Genomic DNA, 20,787 nt, shown 5'->3' with positions numbered 1-20,787 from the left:
TTTGTATGTGCGTGCTTGTGTCAAAACACTATCCCCTTCCCCTCATTCTCTTCTTCCCCTAACCTGCTTAACTTGGCACCCTGATCCCATAGTCCCCTTGCTCCGTCACCTGTTTTGAGGCTTTGTCTAAACTTTGCACCATTGCTTCTTCATTTATAGAATGATTCATAGAAATGGTTTGTAAAAGTGTGTAGGCAGCCTTATTCCCTTGTTTGCTTGTCCCCTCACCTGCTCTGAGGTTTTGTAAAAGGCCACGGAAGCGTTGACCAGTTTGAGTCGGTCCTCCATCTTGAGCATAAGCTGCTGCCAGTGAGAGGCCACCTTCTCAGCACACTCGCGGATGGTCTCGGCGTCATAGTGAGCTGCCTGTAGCATAGCCTCAGCCTTTTGCTGCACCTGCAGTGCGCTCTGGTGTGTCTTCTACAGCCCAGACGGGGGACAGGGAAGAATAGCAAAGCTTATTTCACTAGTACTATTTTCAGAGTTCAAGAGCTAGTGCATTAGTCAGCAAGGATCATTATGTATAGTGCACCCTTGTGGCATTTATACATTATAACAAGCAGGATTTTTTTTTTTAATTTACTGAGTTCATAGTGATCATTTTCACTTCCTCTGACCCAGAACACTAACCCAGAAATGTTCCCAACCAGTTTTTTTTTTTCCAAGGTCTCAAATGAGCTGAGAGTGATGGCACTTTCTCTTCCTCTGACTTTGTAACATTAAAACAACTGCAGACTAGTATTTGTAATGTTTTAGGATCTCTAAAAAAGTGTATGTTTTTTTTATGGATGGTACTTTTACCTACTCAATCAAACAAATAAAATGCACATATTCTACTATTATTATAAAATGCACAAGTTCTACCACTACTATTATTATTATTATTATTATTGTTATTATTATTATTATTATTAATAATAACACCTTTCATTAAATTTCAGAAGCATATCAAAGTGTGTGTGTGTGTGTGTGTGTGTGTGTGTGTATGGAACACCTCAATGGCATGCTGGAACTGCTCATGTTCCCTCTGTAGCTGCTCGGCCTCCTGCAGAGAACTGGCTGTGATCAGGCCAGCGTTCAACATGGACTCACCATTACGGATCCATCCCAGGACCTGCAGCACACACACGCACACACAAACAGGAGTGAGATCAGAAATGCCACATACGGGCTCTCCCTGCACTTTCTGACTCGTCACTCACACACACACACACACACACACACACACACACTACACCTGTTTCAGAACCGACACTACAGTTTACTACAGTTTGCCTCTTGTGGGTGTGGCCTGGCCAACTTAAAGTTTAAAACCAATGAAAATCTGAAACCACAGTTTGAGCTCTTCTTCCATGAGTAAAGGGGAACTGACCACAGACAGGAAATAAAGTATTGAACCACAGAATTGGGGGTGACCCTGTAGAATGTTTAATATCCTGACAATGTTTTGGTGAGCCTGTGCACACTGTAGCCTCAGATTTTAATTCTTGGCTTACAGGAGTGGACCCTAACGTGGCCTTCTGATGTTATAGCCCATCTGCCTCATGATTTGGTGTGTTATGTGTTCTGAGATGCCTTTCAGGTCACCACATCTGTAAAGACTGATTATGAGTTACCATAGATACCATACATCCTTTCAGCTCAAACTAGTCTGGGCATTCTCCTCTGACCTCTCTCATCAACAAGGCATTTCCTGGATGTTTTTTGTTTGTTTTGTTTTGTTTTGTTTTGTTTTTCACACCATTCTGTATAAACACGAGACTATTGCATGTAAAAATCCCAGGAGATCAGGAGTTTCTGAAATACTCAAACCAGCCTGTCTGGCACCAACAACGTTGCCACAGTCCAAGTGACTGAGATCACATTTTGTTTCTATTCTGATGATTGATATGAACATTAACTGCAAGACTTTATGCATTGCACCGCTGTCACATGATTGGCTGACTAGATAATTACATGAATGAGCAGGTGCACAGGTGTCCTTAATAAAACGTTGATGAGCGTATATATTAAAAAAAATATTTTAATGGATACTACAACCTTGGATAATTTTATAGACAAAACAAATTTTTTGGTTACTTTAATAACAATTATTGAAAATTTTTTGCTGTTTAAAATGTTGATACCGATGCCAAAATTTCATCAATCAGTCTCTAATCTCAAAAACAGCTGAAAAATGATTAACATGATACACTATAATGTTTTTTTTTATAATTCTGCAAAAGTCTAGAGCCAGTAGCTGCAAAGAATAATGAGTTGTATGTGTAAAGCGCTAATACACACTGTACTCTTATCTAATTTTGTGTTCTCTAATAAAAGGTTTTTTTTAGTTGCTCTACTGGTGTGTCTCTTTCTGTCAGAAATGAGTGTGTGTGTGTGTGTGTGTGTGTGTTACCTGTTTGACCTCAGCCTGTAGGTGACGCAGCTGGACACACTGCTCCAGGTGACGGCGGTGTTGCTCAGCTGCTGCATCCAGCTCCTGCTGTTTCTCGTGCAGGAAGTCCAGCAGATCCTGAACACGTGTGGCCATGTCCACATCCCGATCACACAACAACTCTATACCTACAGAGGGAGAGAGAGAGAGAGAGAGAGAGAGAGAGAGAAAGACAGAGTAAAATCAAGTAATTTAATAATACTAACAATGAGAACTGATTTTCAAATACAGTGTAAACAAAGATAATTCTTCTTTATTGCAACCAGCACTATGTTTCCTCATAATTTTCCATGTCATTCATTAACAATTTGAATCACTGGTAATTTGCTGTGGTATAAGAGGAATAAAAACCCCAAGTGTTTTATTCCTTACATGTTTTTTTTTTATTATTATTATTCATTTTATATTCTTACTAAATTAGTATAAGTATAATCTCAGTCCTAAAGGTTTATGAAGCAGAGACCTAAAACAACAGATTCACATTTTCTTTGAGTGGAACTGCATTAAAAATCAAAGATCAGACAAATGTCAAAGGACAAGATGTGACTCTGCAAAGCTATGCACACACACACACACACACACAGACTTGTACTCACATTTCGCTCCTGCTACCCAGAAATGCATTGGGCTGAAACACGGAGATGACTCTACCATTGCAATTCTATTAAGTGTGTGTGTGTGTGTGTGTCGGTGTGTGTATGTGTGTGCCACCCAGACGTCTCATAAAAATGGGTTTCACTCCAGTTCAACTGTCCATGTGTGCTGTACAGATTTTAAATCTCTATGTGTGTGTGTGTGTGTGTGTGTGTGTGTGTGTGAGGGAGGGTGGCAGCCGGAGCAGAATGTCTAGTGATTTCTAAAGGATTACAGCAGTGTGTGTTAGTCTGCTCCCGCTGTGTGAGCTGGCTTTGGTGTATAGCATTAGTGTTAGCTGCTCCACCCCCTCTTAAGCCTACTGGGTTAACCCTCACTCTCATCCTCACACAAACACACACACACACACACACACAGAGTAAAGACACAATATATGATTGTACCTAGTCTATGCCTAATGGCATTCATTTTTAAAACTAAAAGAGCTAAGAGGTATCCTTTTGCTTGCTCAGGTTAAGGTTAGGGATAGGTGGGAGGTCCTCAGAAGAATAGTAAGACACAAGCGTGTGTGTGTGTGTGTGTGTGTGCACGACACACAGACCCACCTGAGGCCTGCACTTCAGTGACGTACTGCAGCAGCTCCTGGCCCTGGTGGATGGCGTGGAACGTCAGGTTGTTCATAGTGAGTGCTTTTTCTGCGTGCTGCTGAAGTCTCTGCTCAGCCACAGTCAACTCCTCAGTGTCAAACTCCCCGAGCTGCTGAGACAACTCATCACTCCACGACTCCAGGTCCGAGATCACCTGTAAACACACACACACGCACACACACACAAAAGGGTCAAGGCCAAAATGAGCATGAGGATCCTAATTACAGCCTCTCAGGCTCCTCCATAACATTGTGTGTGTGTGGGGATAAGATTACATTACACTGCTATTAAGCTATTCAGCTGTAGTGATGGTAATTAGGAGTGTGTATCTCTCCTTCTGAGACACTACCATGTTAAAAACATGAACAAACATACAAAATTATCCAACAATTTAACATGAAGCCACTCCTTTTTCACTTTGAAAGACACAGAAGCCACACCTCCTTCATTTTGACTGACACACACTAAAAGACTAACTGAGACAAGGGCCACACCTCCTCCATTTGGAATGAAACACAGAGGCCACACCTCCTCCACTAAAAATATTAGCATTTTTAAATAAGTATGAAATTGGGGCAGCCATGATGGTTAAGTCTGGACTGCACAGGCCCGGCACCACAAGATGGCGGTAGCGGGTTAGGTGAAAAAAAATCATTGTAATGGTCAAGTTTCATATCTGTTTACTTTATAAAAAGCAAACACGCAATTAGCACGTTAGACCAATACGGCAGCATGCTAATAGCTAGTTGCTACCGCACGTTTCTGTCTGTTACACTTTCGTAGTTAGCTATTAGCTCATGGGCTAGTAATTACCACTGAAGTTTTAGCAACAAAATGGTGGCCCTTATGGTCGAAGTTGGTACAACATGCAAATTCTTTTTAATTTATTCTGAATATTTTACACTTCTGGTGCACCTCAACAGTGGAAAAAAAAACATTTAATGGGTTAAATTAATAATAAAAATTGATCTGCAAGATTTGGTTTTTGAATAACACAAAACAGTAAAGATTAAAGTGGAAATTCAGGAAAATACTTTCGTTTCTTTCCCCTCAATTACTCTTTTAGAGTTTCTGCACTAGCAAAATGTTTAGAAGCAAAGACAAAAAAGAGAGCTGCACTAAACATGATAAACTCAGCCAGCTGTCGAATTGCCAAACTTTTCGTCTCTCTCTCACACACACACACACACACACACACACACACACACCACTTTATCTCCTGAAACACATGGTCACACTCTTCTTCTCTAAATCGGCTTACGTCTTTGTGTTACGAATCATTCGAGCACGGATTTGCGCAACGATAGCGCCGTGGTTAACATCTAACGCGTGACAGGTACAGATTTACAACACACTCCAGCGCACAAATCTGCTCTGCCTGGAAGAACATTACCTCGCACATGAGTCCCACCTTGAACGAGGAGAGACATCTTTGCGTCTTCTGTTTCTTGGTGTTTTAAGTTTAAAGCAGCGGTTGGACGAAGGAGCAGGAGACAGGAAGAATGTGAGGAAAGGGAGCATTTCAGGACACACACACACCCTGGTGCTGTCACTGACAGGCGCGTTCCACCCAGCTTTTCAGGAATTCCGTCATAAGATGTTCCAGCTTCAGGTATTACAGGAAAACGCTTTCACCCTCTCATTCATGACTCGAAAGAGACGCCTGTTACCGGAGAACCTTGTTGATGACTCAATCACTCTGGCTATGAACTCGCTTATGAAAACGATAGCACCGGGTATTAGGTGACATTAACCGGGCCACTAACAAGCAGTGTGTTTTATAGGAATCGGGTTACACTAGATCAGGTGTCATGGGTGATACTGAAATCTCTTAGACTCTGGATAACATTTAGCATTTACCTTTATTTTACTTTACCGTAAATTAAAGGCATGATAAAATATCCTACATCCGACACAAACATTATGATTTCGTGACTCGATTTAGTATTTTGTTGCGCAACTAATTTGCGTGTACAAGTAAATATCGACGCTTGATATATATTTTTAAAATAAAATGCAAACTAATGCAATGTGCTGGATCAAGTGCTATTTTATAAGCTGCTGAACGCTGATGGTGGAAGCCATTTTGTTAAATTCAACCAAATTTGATTAATGTGATTAATGTGATAATTAAGGGCTATTCATGCAGCCATATATTCCCAGTATACTAGACTCTTTAGATGTTTATTAAAACCCAATTGCGTCCTCTCAATCTGTGGCCAGATTTGATCTTCTTTACTTCCTGTTAGTTTTCTATTTGTTTATTTGACCTCGCTGTGCAGCACTTTGGTGAATATACTGTAGTTCTGGAATAAGAAACACAGTTGTATGATTTTCAGCTAGTGGTGAGAATGAACTCACGTCAATGGCGTCCCTCTCGAAGATGCGCAGCTGGAGGAAGAGCTCCAGTTTGATCTTCCTCTCCTGAAAGAGCTCCTCCATGCGAGCCTGAGCCTCATCCAGCTGCTGCAGCACACTTTCAATGTGTGCCATCGAGCTGTTGTGTGGCGTTTTATTACTGGAGATCGCAGAGTCTCTGTAGGGGAGAAAATGAGAGCATCTAGGATGTGGAACAGGTCAATACACCGGATAAAACAAATCCTAACGAGTGGAATCATCTTAAACACAGGCATATTATTTACATTCTTTTTATTAGACTGTATAGATTACATGGCATGTCTGCTATACAAGTCCCAGTGAATGAGCTGTTACTATGGAAACGGTGAAGTATTTGAACGAGCGCATTTATAGAAATCTGTGTTTTGCCTTACAATTGGCACTACTCTCAGAGCTGTTAATGTTGGAGAACATTAATCAACCAATCAGAATTGAGAATTCAACAGTGCTGTGGTATAACTCTTACAAACTGTCTGCTTTCAAACTCTATTGCTCACTGCACGTGATTAGCCGACAGTTCCGTACCTGAGCTGCTGGATGAGCTCCTCGCCCTCTTTGATGACATTGACGGTAAACTGCAGTGTGGTCTGCTGCTGCTGCCCGAAACGCTTGATCAGATCCTGCACGGCCTCCACCGACTCAGCGTACACGTCATCCAGCAGCTCCTTCTGCAGCTCCTCCAACCATGTCCACAGCTGCAACAAAAAAAGTGTCAGTCATTTATCTGTGGCTGTTGTGATGGTTTTTTTTTTGCAAACTGTTAAAAATAAGTTGAACTGGAGGGCAAAGAACTTTAGGAGTCAGTAAATTGGCTTCAAGTAAACTGATAAGAATCCAAGTACAGGAGGAGGTAGATTCAGCTTCAGATACTCCACCCATAGGCCATTGTGCACTTTTCTGGCATCAAGCTTCAGGATCTGATTACCATGTCACACTTGCATGTGCTGGTTTCCAGCAATAAAACGAACTTATAAACACCACGACATGATGACCATTCAAACATTCAAAGCATGAATGTTCAAGGAATACGATGTTTAAAATGTATTAAACAGTTCATGGCAAGTAAATGACATTCACAAAACATACCATAAAGTCAGAGGTTAGTCATCTGCAATGTTGATCAAATTGCCTCTTACTGAGAAAGTAGATGGTTATCCGCTACGTTTACTGACAACACATACCAGACTCCCAAAAGCTTAATAACTATAAGGACGTGCATTGAAAATGAATGGATGTTGGACTGCAGCAAGATGGAAAATATAAGACAATGTTGTTGTAGAAGATATTTTCATGCTGTAAAAAGTTATTTTTTGCTAAACCCAACAGCTTTAAAAAGGCCAGACAGATTCAAAGATATAAAATGGATAAAAGGACAAACCGATAAAAGGCAGATGAGGTAGAAGAGATGGGAGGGAAACTCAGCTTTCCTGGTGCTGTTGCCATCTGCCTGTACTGGCACGCCAACGAAAGTGGAGCTCAAGTCCCAGCAAGTCTGGCGATAGCTTTTTTCCCTCTCCCCTTATTCCATTTCCATCTCAACCTCTCACAAAGTTCATCGCACAGTCACACAAGAACTGGAAGCCTGTGCTAGTCTCTAGCCTGCAGATAGCAGATGGCTAACCTTGTGCCATATGGGCACATTAAGATAAGTGTTATTTTATGCTATTTACTATGGCATCACTTATGATACACAATTATCTTTGCTAATGCATGCGGACTATGAACACAAACAAGGGCAATAGTCCAGTGTCTATCAATGCGCCAATAGACTTCAATGGACTGCAGTTTCAGAATGAAGGAGGGAGATTTTGGCTCTGCAATGGAGCTAGTTACACTAGAAATGGTGTTATGGTATAATATTGATTCATGCATTATTATTATTATTATTATTATTATTATCTGTGTATAAAACGAAATATATTACAATGTTCAGATCTCACACAGCTATTGTCAACTGCAAGTCTTCATACCAAGGCGGAACAGAGTCGACCCCAATTAACCCATCTTATTATTGGACCAGTAATGGAGGTCAATAGCTGTCTCTGGTCAAAAAGAGGTTTTTCACCAAAATATTGCTCAAAAATTAGATTTGAGAAGTTGCTTCTAATCACAGAACTGTCAGAGAGAATCTTATTGCTTTAAGGTCTAACCCAGACTCCAGAATTTGTGCAGGACTAGCTTCTGAACCGCAGCTTTAGAGCATCTTGATCACACAAACACACCTCTTTGCCGTGAGTATGGAAGGCCACAGACATGTCCAGCAGGACTTTTCTCTGCTCCACACGCCTCACAAAGTCCTGGATCCGGTCCTGTAACTGGTGGGCGGCCTGGTAGATCTCCTCTGGGTCGCACTCGCCGGTCTGGGCCAGCTGTTCGGCCGCCTCCAGCAGCTTATCAGCGTTAGTGTACGTGTTCTGTGAGGGATCCAAACAGATTCATGGTTTATAAGTCGATCAAAAAAAAACAATCAAGCTTTTAATGAGACCTTATTGACTTCCCTTTATTTCCTCTTGGTTGCATTCACATCACCTTCTTGAAAACCGTTCTGTTACTTCATTAGCTCTAGCAAAGTTCGTTAGATGACTCCATTGGAGACCCAAAGGAATCGATCCAGCATAAGTGTGGAAATCTAATTAAAGTCTTCTTTCATCTAGCACATAGGACGTAACTGTTACTTTAAGCTTAAATTGGCAGGTCAGTCATGCATTGTTAAGAGCTTTCTATTTCAATTGATATGTCACAACTGTTGTGGTCAGTAGTAGGGATTTTAAGCAATTACGGTGGCAGGAAAATAACCTGAGCTGTACTACGCATGCACAAATTTGACTTCCTGCCACTGTAGTCTGCAATTCTACTATGGTAAAAACACCGTTCAGGAAAACGTAAAGATTAAATTCACATTTTTATTGTGTTGAATTTGAGCTATATGTGCACTAGGTAACGACATGATTCCTTCAATGAATTCAAAGCAATGAGGTCAAAGGCACTCATCCTTTAATCCCGTTGTAAATTATAATTTATAATTTATACAAAGCAATCATAGTAAGTCAGCTTATATGAATTTCTGATCAAGTTCAAGCAGTGAGTTGATACATCCAATGACAGATACACCCAAAAGTTGAGCCTTAGCATTAGAGTTGTTGCTTAGAGACTTTGGTTTTGATGTAGCCATCCCTACATCCATCGTTGCTTAAAGTCACCGTAAAGTGTAGCATGGCAAGGATCAGTAACAAATCCAAGCCCACTCATTTAAGTAAGATAAGTTTTCTGGAGTTGTGCGGTCATTAGCAATGGAAGACACAATTATTTAAATACCACCTTTGCTTTGAAATAAAAAAAAAAAGAAAGAAACAGAGATATAGCTTATTTGAAGGCAAAATGTATGTGGCGCTGTTGCGTATCTTCCTCACAGGGTGAACTACTGAGCACGAGACAGTCAGTTTGACATAACTGAGGCAAACATATCGGATCGTGCCAATACTTTAATTTTAGTTAAACTAGGGAAATTGTTTGTAGGCAAACATTGTCAGAGGAGTTTTAAAATTCAATAAAAACAGTAGGAAGTATGCAATTCCATGGTTAAACCTCAAATAATGTTCCACACTAGGCATGTTACAGTTGAGCCGGGGGGTGAAAACTTTTTGAATTTGAAGATCAGGGTAAATTTAACTTATTTTGTCTTCTGGGAAACATGTAACTATCTTCTGTAGCCTCTGAAGGGCAGTACTAAATGAAAAAATATGATATTTAGGCAAAATAAGAAAAATGTACAAATCTCCATTCTGTTCAAAAGTTTTCACCCCCCCCGGCTCTTAATGCATGTTTTTTCCTTCTGGAGCATCAGTGAGCGTTTGAACCTTCTGTAATAGTTGCAAATGAGTCCCTCAGTTGTCCTCAGTGTGAAAAGATGGATCTCAAAATCATACAGTCATTGTTGGAAAGGGTTCAAATACACAAAAATGCTGGAAAACCAAAGAATTTGTGGGACCTGAAGGATTTTTCTGAAGAACAGCAGGCAGTTTAACTGTTCAGGACAAACAAGGGACTCTTGAACAACTATCAGTAAACTATTATTTTCTCTTGTGGACTATATGCAAACATTTTTTATAAATATATAAATATCTTATTCAGGTCAGCACTAAATAAACAATAACATGCATTTTGTATGATATCTCTTAGTTTGGTAAAATAATTAACATTTTGCAGATTCTGAAAGGGGGATGTAAACTTTTGACCTCAACTGTACATCCTCTGTAGTGAGCACACACAGTGAATATGAAACCAGAAAAAGACATTTTAGCAATCCCTATGTTTGATCAGATCGCGCACTATCTCCACCGACTCGGCGTACATGTCATTCAGCAGCTCGGTACAGTTAGGTAGCGATTCTGAGATGCGTGTGTTTGACCAATCAGTGATGAAATGCACTAGATCTAGCTCCACCCACATGTTAGACTCGAGGCAAGAAAAGCAGCAAAAATTCAACAGGGGTTCTAGACTCAATCAAAGGAAACACGGAAGACAAAACATTATGACATTGCAGTTGATTTACAGACCCACACTGTTTTGTCTGGTGGAAAAAAAAAGGTTTAACTGAATATTTTTTAAAGAAAATGGGTGTTAATGTATGCCATTTGCCCTTTTGCATATATGTTTAAAGCCCTAAAGTGACTAGTAGAGACTGTAGAATTTGGAAAAGGATCAGAAAATAGTATCATGATGCAATTCATCATGATGACATGAGGACAAATAAAGGTAAGTTTAAGTGGAACTCCATGGCTATTGTTCTTCTCCTCACCTGTGCCACCTCTTCGAAATCTTCATGGCGTTTCTGCAGGGCCCGGGCTCGGTGCAGGGATTTCCCCACTCCTGTGTGCTTACTGAGGAACGCCTCGCCATGATTCTCGATCCAGTCCAGCACCTGATGAAAGAAGTGGGAGATAAAAGAAGAACAAGAGGAAGTAGAAGAAGAAGAACCACAAGGGGGCTCTTGTGAGCAGTAGGAGCCACTTCACACCACAAAACACCAGCAAGTCAAGTTCTAGTTCAGTGGAGTTAGATTTCAGACCACATCATTTTAAAGCTACGAGACGCTCAGTCTGGGACTTTATGGACTCGTAAAGCTGCATACCGTATCGCAGACAAGCACTGTGTGTGGAAATGTGTGGCTGTGTGTTGTACTTGAGAAGGAACTGATCTTACCACTAAGAGGTCTCCTAAATAACACTAAGAGGCTCTTTAACATTTTACTAAGGAGTTCCTCAGCAAAGACGACAAAGGCGTGTGCCGCTATAGGAAAATCATCAACGACAGGGTGGTGTGATTCAGCCTGCCGTGAAGCGGAGTTACTCTTACCACCTTGAAGTTGATTATTTTCCAATAACAATCATGCCCCGAAGTGTATAATAATGCCGTTGTACATTAATGACTAGAGTAACCATGGCTTTGTCGTTTGTGAACGTGTAAAAGAAACCTGACTGAAGTGTCAGACAGTCTGGAGAATGCTTTAACAAGACTGACAGGTGATACTTGCAGTTCAGCTGCGCTGCAAAACCGCAAAACGTAAAGACACGCTTCCCTCGACAACTCTAATAACCATGTAATCAACACAATACCCTTTTAAAATTGTCTCAAGAGCTTTTAGCTTTTTGTGAATAAAGCACCAGCGCTCTATTCATTATAGCACCTTTAATCTGCCTCATTGCGGCATATGGCATTCTGAACGTTTCCATGTGTGTGTGTGTGTGTGTGTGTGAGTGCGTGTGCGTATTGCGCATGGTGTATTAATATGAAAGAGGAGAAGCAGGCCATTTGCTGTACAGATGTGTTGCACGGGGACCCCTCCGCCTGCGATTTTTTTATGGGGCACACCCTCGATGTAATGAGCCTACCGAACGAAGTTACCATGGTAACCTTTATGGAGCACATGTATGTGTTTGTGAAGGAAGGTTTGGGTGGAACAGAAGGAGTGAAAGAGTGACAGAAATTCCAGTAGCTATCATTACGTCTACCTGAGGAGTTTGCTAAAACGGAGAACATTTTTCATGCTCATGAGCTGCTTTGATGATTTGCCCTGAATCCCATTCATACGTTGTCGTTATTCCACACATGCTGGAGCACAAAGAGTCTGCTCCTGCTAGATAAGTAAAAGAAACACGGTTTTGTTAATTCAAGAGCCTCCTGGGGCTTTGTGATGTGAATGTGTGCCATCCAAAACCTAGTGACAGTCATACAGAGAGAATAAAATAAAAAAAAAAAAAGTTATCCATAAAAGCCATGTATTTAAATGAATATTTAAAGCTACTGTATGTATGAATTTAAAGCTACGTTAAGTAAGAGAAGCTCAAACCTCAGAAAGGAAGAAGTCTGGCTTCATGCAGAGACAATGATAGCAAACTAGCCAGTTAACGTTAGCTAGAAAACAAACCGGAATATCTGAAAACACATGCCAAAGATCAGATAATAAAAATACACACACCGAGAACGACCAGGCGAGAGTGTCTTGTCCTCTATACTGTCTTTTCACTAGGGAGATATACTGTAGTTAGCCAGCTAGCTCACTACCATCAGCTTCAGAGGCAGACTCATGGGATCATCGTCAAGGGCGATCTATGCTCACATGGCAAACTGAGCGAGCTAATGCTAGTTAGAGAAATGACAAGCTCTTGTAAAAAGTGATAGGTTTTGCTCTTTCACTTAGGCTGTGTACCAAACCAAATAGTGTGTCATAACCCCAACAAACATAGTATGTGGTTTGGAAGCCAGCCTTAAATTCTCATTGAATGTTTATTAACTGCTTCTCTCGCAACAGATGCATGTTATGAAACATTCTTTGGTGAGTAGCTAACAATGGCATTTTTCTACCAAAGAGGGTGGAATTCCCAAATTCCCGAATCCTATATCCAAGCAACTTTCCTATTATAATCATTGTATGTGCTACAAAAGAATATACTCTTCCCATCTGCAGTCAGCTCAATTAATTTAAATGACTTGGTCCTGATTGCACCAAGGCTGATTGGATGATGGCGTACCTGTTGGACATCTTGTTGGAAGACGCACAGCTGCAGACGCTGGTGCAGGCGGAGTTTGCGGTGCTGCCAGATGTTCTCCAGCTGCCGCTGGTGGTGCAGCACCTCGTGGATGATGTCCAGGACGTGGTTCACTGCCTTGGTGTAGTTGGCCGATGCTGTTAATGAATCAGCGCTGCCTTGAGTCAAAGGGCGCTGGAGTTTGTCCAACAGGGCTTTCCCGTCTTGACTCACCTGTGGAAAGAGAGTTCAGTGTGATTCCTACAATAACCTGATATGGTACCTTTGTGGTTTTTCCAATTTCTTTGCTTATTTTCAACTAAAATTTTGGAAAATTTTAGAAAAACTACAGGAAAACTTACAATAAGAAAGAAAAACTTAACAGTAACCTGGTTGCATAAGTGTGCACACCCCTTATTTTTGGGTACGAGTCTACCACCTTTGTAAATCTTAATTTGGAAATTTTATTATTTTTTAAAAAATGCTCCAGATCTACGAATTGCACAGTCCTCTTCAAGTCATTCCACAGGTTCCCTCTATTTTGACTCGCACTCCAGGCCCTGCTAAAAAAAAGCAGCCCCAAAGCATGATGCTGCCACCACCATGCTTCACCATGGGTATGGTGTGCTTCAGGTGGTAAGCTGTCTTGTTTTTCTTGGTCTTATCTTTCTACATCTTTCGACAATGAGATCCTGTACGTGCTTTGCAAGCTCTTTGAGGAGCAAACAGCTGATCATTTTTTGGGGTTAATAGGAATGACTTCGCTGATGACAGATGTGTGATAATTACTTTTGGACACAAGTTTGAATGCGATTGGTTAATTATAAAAGGGTGTGCACACTAATGCAACCAGGTTATTTTAAGTTTTGCCTTATGCTTGTATTTCCTAAAACATTTCTGTGTTTTTCAGTTGAATTTTGTTGGTTGCTATATCACATTAAAGGTGGAAAAAGACCTGACATGATATCTTGGTTTCAGTTGTTTTGTTTCTTTTACAAAAACCCTGCAATTTTAACAGGGGTGTGTAGACTTTTTTATATCCACTGTAGCTAGTAGTTAGATTGCTTGGCTAATCTGCCAACAAAGCTAGTATGAAATCGAGGATATAACATGTAAATCAACCACTTCTCACACTTAGTGCATTATGTATGTTTTGGTTCACTAGTTAGCTTTAGAAATTTATATATATATAAATATATATATACGACATGAGCGACTTATTGTTGTGATGGTGGAGTCAGACTTGAAGACTTGAACTAGTACAACCAGCAATAAAAATAAAAAAATGCCACCATCCAAAGGAGGGTGATAGAAGCTAAGCGAATCAGTACCTCTGAGTAAGCAGCTGTGATGTGCTCGTAGAGACCTTGGTGGCGGTGAATGGTATCTTCCAGGTCCTGTAGCTCCGAGGGGAGTTCACCCTCACCACATGCCTTACACCACGACTCTACATTACTCAGGTACTGGGAAAGAGGATATGGAAAATTACCGCTATTATCAATATACAAAAAAAACAAGTGCCACTCAAAAGTTTTTGAACCTGTTAGAGGGTACTAAATTCATTGAAATGCCAAAATAGGAGATTTGGCTAAAACCTTGGGAAAAAAGTGCATTGTTATGACAAATATAATATCTCATCACGACAAAAAGCAAAGATCCAGCCATCCATCTAGCTGAGACGCATACGTCTAATATATGAAAGCCTTTTCTTCTTTTTTTTTTAATGGGAAGCAGAAGAACAAAGAGCACATCAACCTAATTACGGTGTTGACAACAAGCAATTACTGTTCAAAGAGTATGATAAAAGAGGAGAGGAGATAGTGTTGCTCTCTTTTTCTCTCTCTCACCATCTCTATCTGGAGCTTGTAACACACACCCAAAAGTGAGCTTTCTTTTTTTTTTTTTTTTAACTTTTGTACAAACATACTGTTATAAGAAAATATTTTCTCTCAACATGCATAAAGATTTATCTAAACTACATAATTCTTAAGGGATTTGAAGGAAAACTGTATTTTATTATTGTCTTGTAGGGAAATGCAAAAGTTTGCACACCCTTAAGACAAAACGAAGACAAAAGAAATGCAATTTATACCAACAATCCGTTTTAAGTTTCACAGATGTTCCTTTTAACCGAGAAAAATGTTTAAATAGTGAATGTTAAGGAATTCACAATCAAAACATGATATTTTGTATCTTTCTTTCTGGATGTGATATAAATATTTTGGTTTGCCCACCCTTCATGGCAAGAAGGCAAGAGACCTAGACTTATAACAAAACCTTTATTTCCCATTTTTGTTTTTGTTTTTTTCAGACAGTTTTTTGGTTTGTTTTGTCTTGTTTTGGAGTTTTGTCTGGAATTTTGACTAGTAAAAATTAAAATGTAGATATCTGCAATGTAAATTTCTACTAATTAACTGAATTGCATCAATCTGTAATTACATTTATTTACTAGTAAAAATTGAATTGTCGATATGAGAGACTTCAATGTAAGTCAAAAGAGTCTTTAGTCAAAATTTAATTATAGATAATACAGAATTCTGACTAGTAAAAATTAAATTACAGATATCTTGAATTCATATTCTAATTAATTGAATTTTTAATACTAGAAAATACAATTTTTGTTACATTTTTAAAAGCAATAAATTCCTTTTATTTGTTCATATATTGTAAAAAGGATGTTTTTTCCCCTCAAATTTTAGGGGATACAAACTTTTAAACTTAACAAGTGCTTTAATTATTACCCTTAAGAGGTGCCAACATTGCTAACAAGAAAATGTTAGCAGGCAGATAGGAAAAAAACTAAATTTTACCACAAAAATCCTAGCATATGTTGGTGAATGAGATAGCTAATGTTTTTTTTTCCCAGCAACAGTAAGGAAAAAGTGTTGGAAAAAATTCAGTGTGACTGCTATTTTTAATATGCATCTGTTTCTTTTTTTTAACTAAACAAAGAGACCACAGTCCCACCCACTTGGTTTCTACTGGCTCACAAGTCCAGTTCATGTAGAAATTCATCTTTCGCAATCTGTGTCCTTTCCCCTTCAGTGAGTTAGATTTTCCAGCTTTTTTTTTTAGCTGAAAAAAAAAATGAACCATATATTCTGGCACCTCTGAATCTTTGCAATCAAGAATTGCTAGTTTTCTAAATAAATAAAAAAAAAAACTAGCTCAGGTTTTGCTTGCCTTATATTAGCGCAATGTATGTAAATGGCGCACTGAAAATCCAGACAACTCGTAATTATGTAAATGTGTATATGCACTACCTGGTCTGCCTTCTGGTGGAAGCTGGCTGACATCTCCAGCATGGCGCTTCTCTCATCCAGCGCCGAAGCGAAGGCCTTCCACTCTCGCTCGAGCTGTGCTGAGAGTTGCTGGATCTGCATTGCAGCGTAGTGACCGCCCTCCAGGAGCCGTTTGCCCACTGCTACGATGCGGCTGATGTTCACATACACGTTCTGCACAGAAACACAAGACACACACGCTCCTGAACTCCAGCTAGATTTTTTTTTGTTCTCGCTGCTAGAGGTTTCCAATCTCATCCTTTCTATTGGTTCTCCATTTATTGTTCTGATCTGGTGTAAGCTGTCTCCTTATGATACTATTTTTGATAGTGATCTATTTTGATATTTTATCAGGAACACATAACACATATTTGAATTATCATGAATTTCACATAATCTGCATTTCTTAAACCTTAATCAACTTTAGAAAGCAACAAATTGAGTGTGTGACCTTCTTCTCTTGGTTAGTGTTTTGTCATCTTTAACCATAGCCAGCTAATATAAGTGAGCTATCAGGGCTAAGTCCTTAAAAAAAAAAAAAAAAGACATAAAAATACGGCTCACTTTTAGGCATCCACTTCACCATATCTGCTGTATATTTAAGCTAATTTATTTAAGCCAGTGAAATAAAATTGTGGGTGTAATAAACATAAACATGGTTTCTTTTTCCAAAATGCCTTTGGAGGAGAAACTAAGCAAAGACTTTCCAATCAATGTACAACAAAAAAAATAGAGATGCATTTTTTCTGTATACCATGCTTGCTAGTCACAGATAGCACTCACAAATGGTGATGCCTATCTGTCTTTCAATAAGGGTGTGTGTGTATAATAATATTGTTATGCCTATGATGAAATTCTGTGCTATAAGGCTCAACCAAAATGTTTTCTTTTTTTTTTTAATTCGATTAATCAATTAGTTCGGTTATTTTAAAAAATATTTCTTTGAAGCATTTCAATGAACTAATACTACCACAGAACTCCTATCTGGGCTTAATGTAATAACAGGTAGCTTCAATACATTACTGACATTTATCCGATAATCTGTCACAACAAGGTAATATTATCAAGTGCTTTTGCAACTACATGTCTTATTTGCAATTTCAAGCCCTGATTTGTTAAATTTCAACCAAACAAATTCAAAATAAAGGTTAAATAAATATCTGCTGCCTGTCTCACTTACTGAAACTCTTCAATGCTAAATCTATTTGGCTTGCTGTGTGTGTGTGTGTGTGTGTGTGTACATGCGAGGCGAATCATCATGTAAATTTGACTCCAAAGTTTTAGCTAGACTCTTAGTTTTCAATGCCTGTAATCAGAGAATTGACTCTTTTTGTCATCAACTTTGGTACGAATAATTGATATCAGGAAAGCTTTACAACATGCTATGAAAATTAAATAATGTAATCAATGTTGTTGGGTCGAAAGAATGGTTGAACTACTTACAAGCTAACTGAATTAAATAGCTTTGATAGTTGTGTTTTGAAATGAGAAAACATTTGTCTTGTAGACAAATCATTTGAGACTATGTTTAGTCATTTTCAACCTATCGAGTCGTACAAACTAACGACTTTTGGCCAAAATATCACAAGATAATGTTTTCTGATAGAGCAGATAATATAAAAAGATAAAAAAAAAAATGAAATACTCGCCAGTTAATAAGTATGATTCGACCAGGTATGTCACACTCCCACTTCACATTCCCACAAACGAATTATTACAAATTGAAATGGTGCCAACAGCATAGTGTAATGTAAGGCATTTCTATACTTTAGAGGATGTAGTACTGTTTTTCTATGTAACCTGCTCTGCCTTTTCCTAACGAATGTCCGTTAAGAGGATAGGGCTGGGGAAGTCAGGTGATCAGAAAATCAATTCCCAAATACATCAAGCAACTCCCTGGAGTCTGGTTAATAATAACATGGGAATTAGCCGGAACTTTGAATTTGAACATTTCCTTTTTCTGTTATTGAAAGAATGAATGCATTTTTTTCCTTAGTTGTATAAATATGTTTCTAGAAGCAACAGTACATCTAAGAATGCTTTCCAGGCAAATGAAAAGGTGTTAAGAAATCATTTGGGTTCTTCATTTTAAAAAAATGTAATGCAGTAATTGTTAAGAAAAGATCATTCTGGAAATAAACATGACAAACTCCAGTGTGTGCATGTTCTTCAGATTTGTTTAGAATTTAAGTCATGTTTATTATAATAAGAAAAGATCGTATTTGACCTGCCAGCTGTTGCTCCACCTTTATCTCTAAAACAGGGATTCTTTCTCACACGCAATCAGATACAGACTGAAGGAGCTCTAACCACGGCTCTGCTGCATCACAGGTCAGAAAGGGAAACGCCGTAAGAAGTTCAGAATTCAGTCACTGGTTCTTTTTTTGTAATTTCTAAACATGCTCATGAGAAATTTGTAGTGGGCAGAGAGAAAAAATTCTTAAACATGCTCATGAGAAATTTGTAGTGGGCAGAGAGAAAAAACTATTTTACCACAAAAACCCTAGCATATGTTGACAGGATGGCTGCATACTAACAGCACAGATGATAAAAAAAAAAAAGATTGAACTGAAATGTAACTGCATTCTGAAAATATGGATTTATAAGCAACAAGCTGAGCGCAAAATCTTACTTTATAAAATTGTTACAAAATGAAAAGTCCATGTGTGGTATACAGTCCAGTTCATGTTCATGGTATACTGCACATAATAATAAACAGTCTACAACTGTAGTGAAAGATACAGTATTTACTGTTGATCAACTCACTTTTTTGTAGAAATTTGTAGATCTGAGCATCAATACAGTATTAAAAATCAGTCTTTACACTTTTATTACTGAAATGAAAGGAAAAATGTCAACAGATCAACAAACAAAGTCTTCCCAAATAGGAAGACAATATTACACATATTGTACATTATTATAACTTAGACATTAATGCCAGAACGACCTGATTGTTTATACAGAAATGCAAAATCCTTGCTAGCTATGTTTTCTCTGGATATGCACCAAGCAACAGTAAGAAAATTGCAAGGTGATAGTCCGACTCATCCATTTTTTTTTTTTTGCTGAATAAAGATCAAAGAGATCGCAGTCTAACCCCCTTGTTTTCTGTTCATTATAAGGCAAATGCAGCCAGAGTTCACATAGATAAGATCAGAGCAAAGCAAAAGTAACCTCTACCAAAAGCAAATGCATCTGTAATGTCTTTTATGCCAGGTTTTATGTTTTTTGTCTTGCCAATGCTTCAGCTGAAAAGCAGAAAAGCATAGTTTTCTCCAGTATCGTCATTGCAAGGGGTCACAAATCATAAATGCTATGGATAAACAAAAGATGTTGTCTCCTGTGTTTGTGGACATATCCACACCATTGGAAAACTTTTTAAAAAAAAACAACTTAACACTCTGTTTATTAGATTCTGGGACTATCCTGAAGTCTAATACACACAATACCTACATTTAACCCTGATCAAGCCTAGTCCTCGTCATTCATTGAGTTTTTAACTTTCTAAAGGGGTTCTACTTGAAACCCCATTGGAAACCTTCACTTGAACAGTTCTACATAAAAACTAAGAAGGTTCCCAAGCTGGGCAAACCACTAGATGGAACCACCAATATGGTAGCTGGCTGTGCATATTACAGTTTTACTACTGATTGCCTAACCTGTCATCACATTTAACTGACAGCTAAAAACTAAAAATATATATACAATTTCTTGTATCCATTCAAAATAGTGTTGTGACGCTATTTCGACGTGCCATGATAACAATATTGTGCGTATTTGACAGTACATTAACTCTGGCACTCACAAGCCACTGTGGCTAGGTGTTTTCCAAAGATGCTAGCCAATTTTCAAGCCAAAATATTTTCACTAGCCAAAACATTAGTACTCAAATATACCTGTGTACATCTTATTTTTATAAAATACAAATGAGTTCATTTATCTTTCAAAGGAAAATTAGTTTTTAGAGAAAATATACTAAATCATTTCAGAAAATGGTGATCTGTCCAATTTTCATTTAAGTATAATTATTTGTTTGGTTTTTTTTACTTATCCTCGTTGCACTCTTTTAAATTTTATTGTGTTGTCGGTTCCAACACTATTTAAGCTGGCCTTTTCATACTAAATGTATTTGGACAAAAAGCTTCTGCTAGGTCAGAATACTTAATTTAAAAAGTACTAAAGTGTTATTTGAAATCTTTAAATTCCCAATAAATTGTTTTCTTACAGAAAAGCATGTAAGTGAAACCATTTTAGAAGCAAAAAACCTCTTTCCTTAGAGCGGAAGTTATCTAGTTATCAACTAAAAAAGACTGGTAAATTAACAAAGATAATGGTATTAGATGTCATTGGGTATTTTATAGTAAATTATCAGCATGTTTTGAAGTGAAACTACTACTTTATACATC

The 20,787-nt window shown here is 38.5% G+C and overlaps 1 protein-coding gene across 8 annotated transcripts in view; it reads right to left on the bottom strand.

Annotated features, from left to right (window-relative positions):
* Positions 1-20,787, bottom strand: part of triob (trio Rho guanine nucleotide exchange factor b) — a 125,560-nt gene that overhangs the window by 54,892 nt on the left and 49,881 nt on the right. For all 8 annotated transcript variants that reach the window (XM_026926128.3, XM_053238324.1, XM_053238381.1 and 5 more), the window contains 11 exons: positions 16,364-16,555; positions 14,432-14,563; positions 13,104-13,334; positions 10,871-10,993; positions 8,295-8,486; positions 6,598-6,767; positions 6,037-6,211; positions 3,634-3,829; positions 2,396-2,562; positions 995-1,114; positions 229-420 (listed from right to left, as the gene is read on the bottom strand). In XM_026926128.3, the coding sequence (XP_026781929.3) occupies positions 229-420; positions 995-1,114; positions 2,396-2,562; positions 3,634-3,829; positions 6,037-6,211; positions 6,598-6,767; positions 8,295-8,486; positions 10,871-10,993; positions 13,104-13,334; positions 14,432-14,563; positions 16,364-16,555 (1,890 nt within the window). The remainder of the gene's footprint in view (positions 1-228; positions 421-994; positions 1,115-2,395; positions 2,563-3,633; positions 3,830-6,036; positions 6,212-6,597; positions 6,768-8,294; positions 8,487-10,870; positions 10,994-13,103; positions 13,335-14,431; positions 14,564-16,363; positions 16,556-20,787) is intronic.

The sequence above is a fragment of the Pangasianodon hypophthalmus genome, chromosome 1, assembly GCF_027358585.1.
Source record: "Pangasianodon hypophthalmus isolate fPanHyp1 chromosome 1, fPanHyp1.pri, whole genome shotgun sequence".
NCBI lineage: Eukaryota > Metazoa > Chordata > Actinopteri > Siluriformes > Pangasiidae > Pangasianodon > Pangasianodon hypophthalmus.
This window is presented reverse-complemented; position numbering and strand designations above follow the sequence as displayed.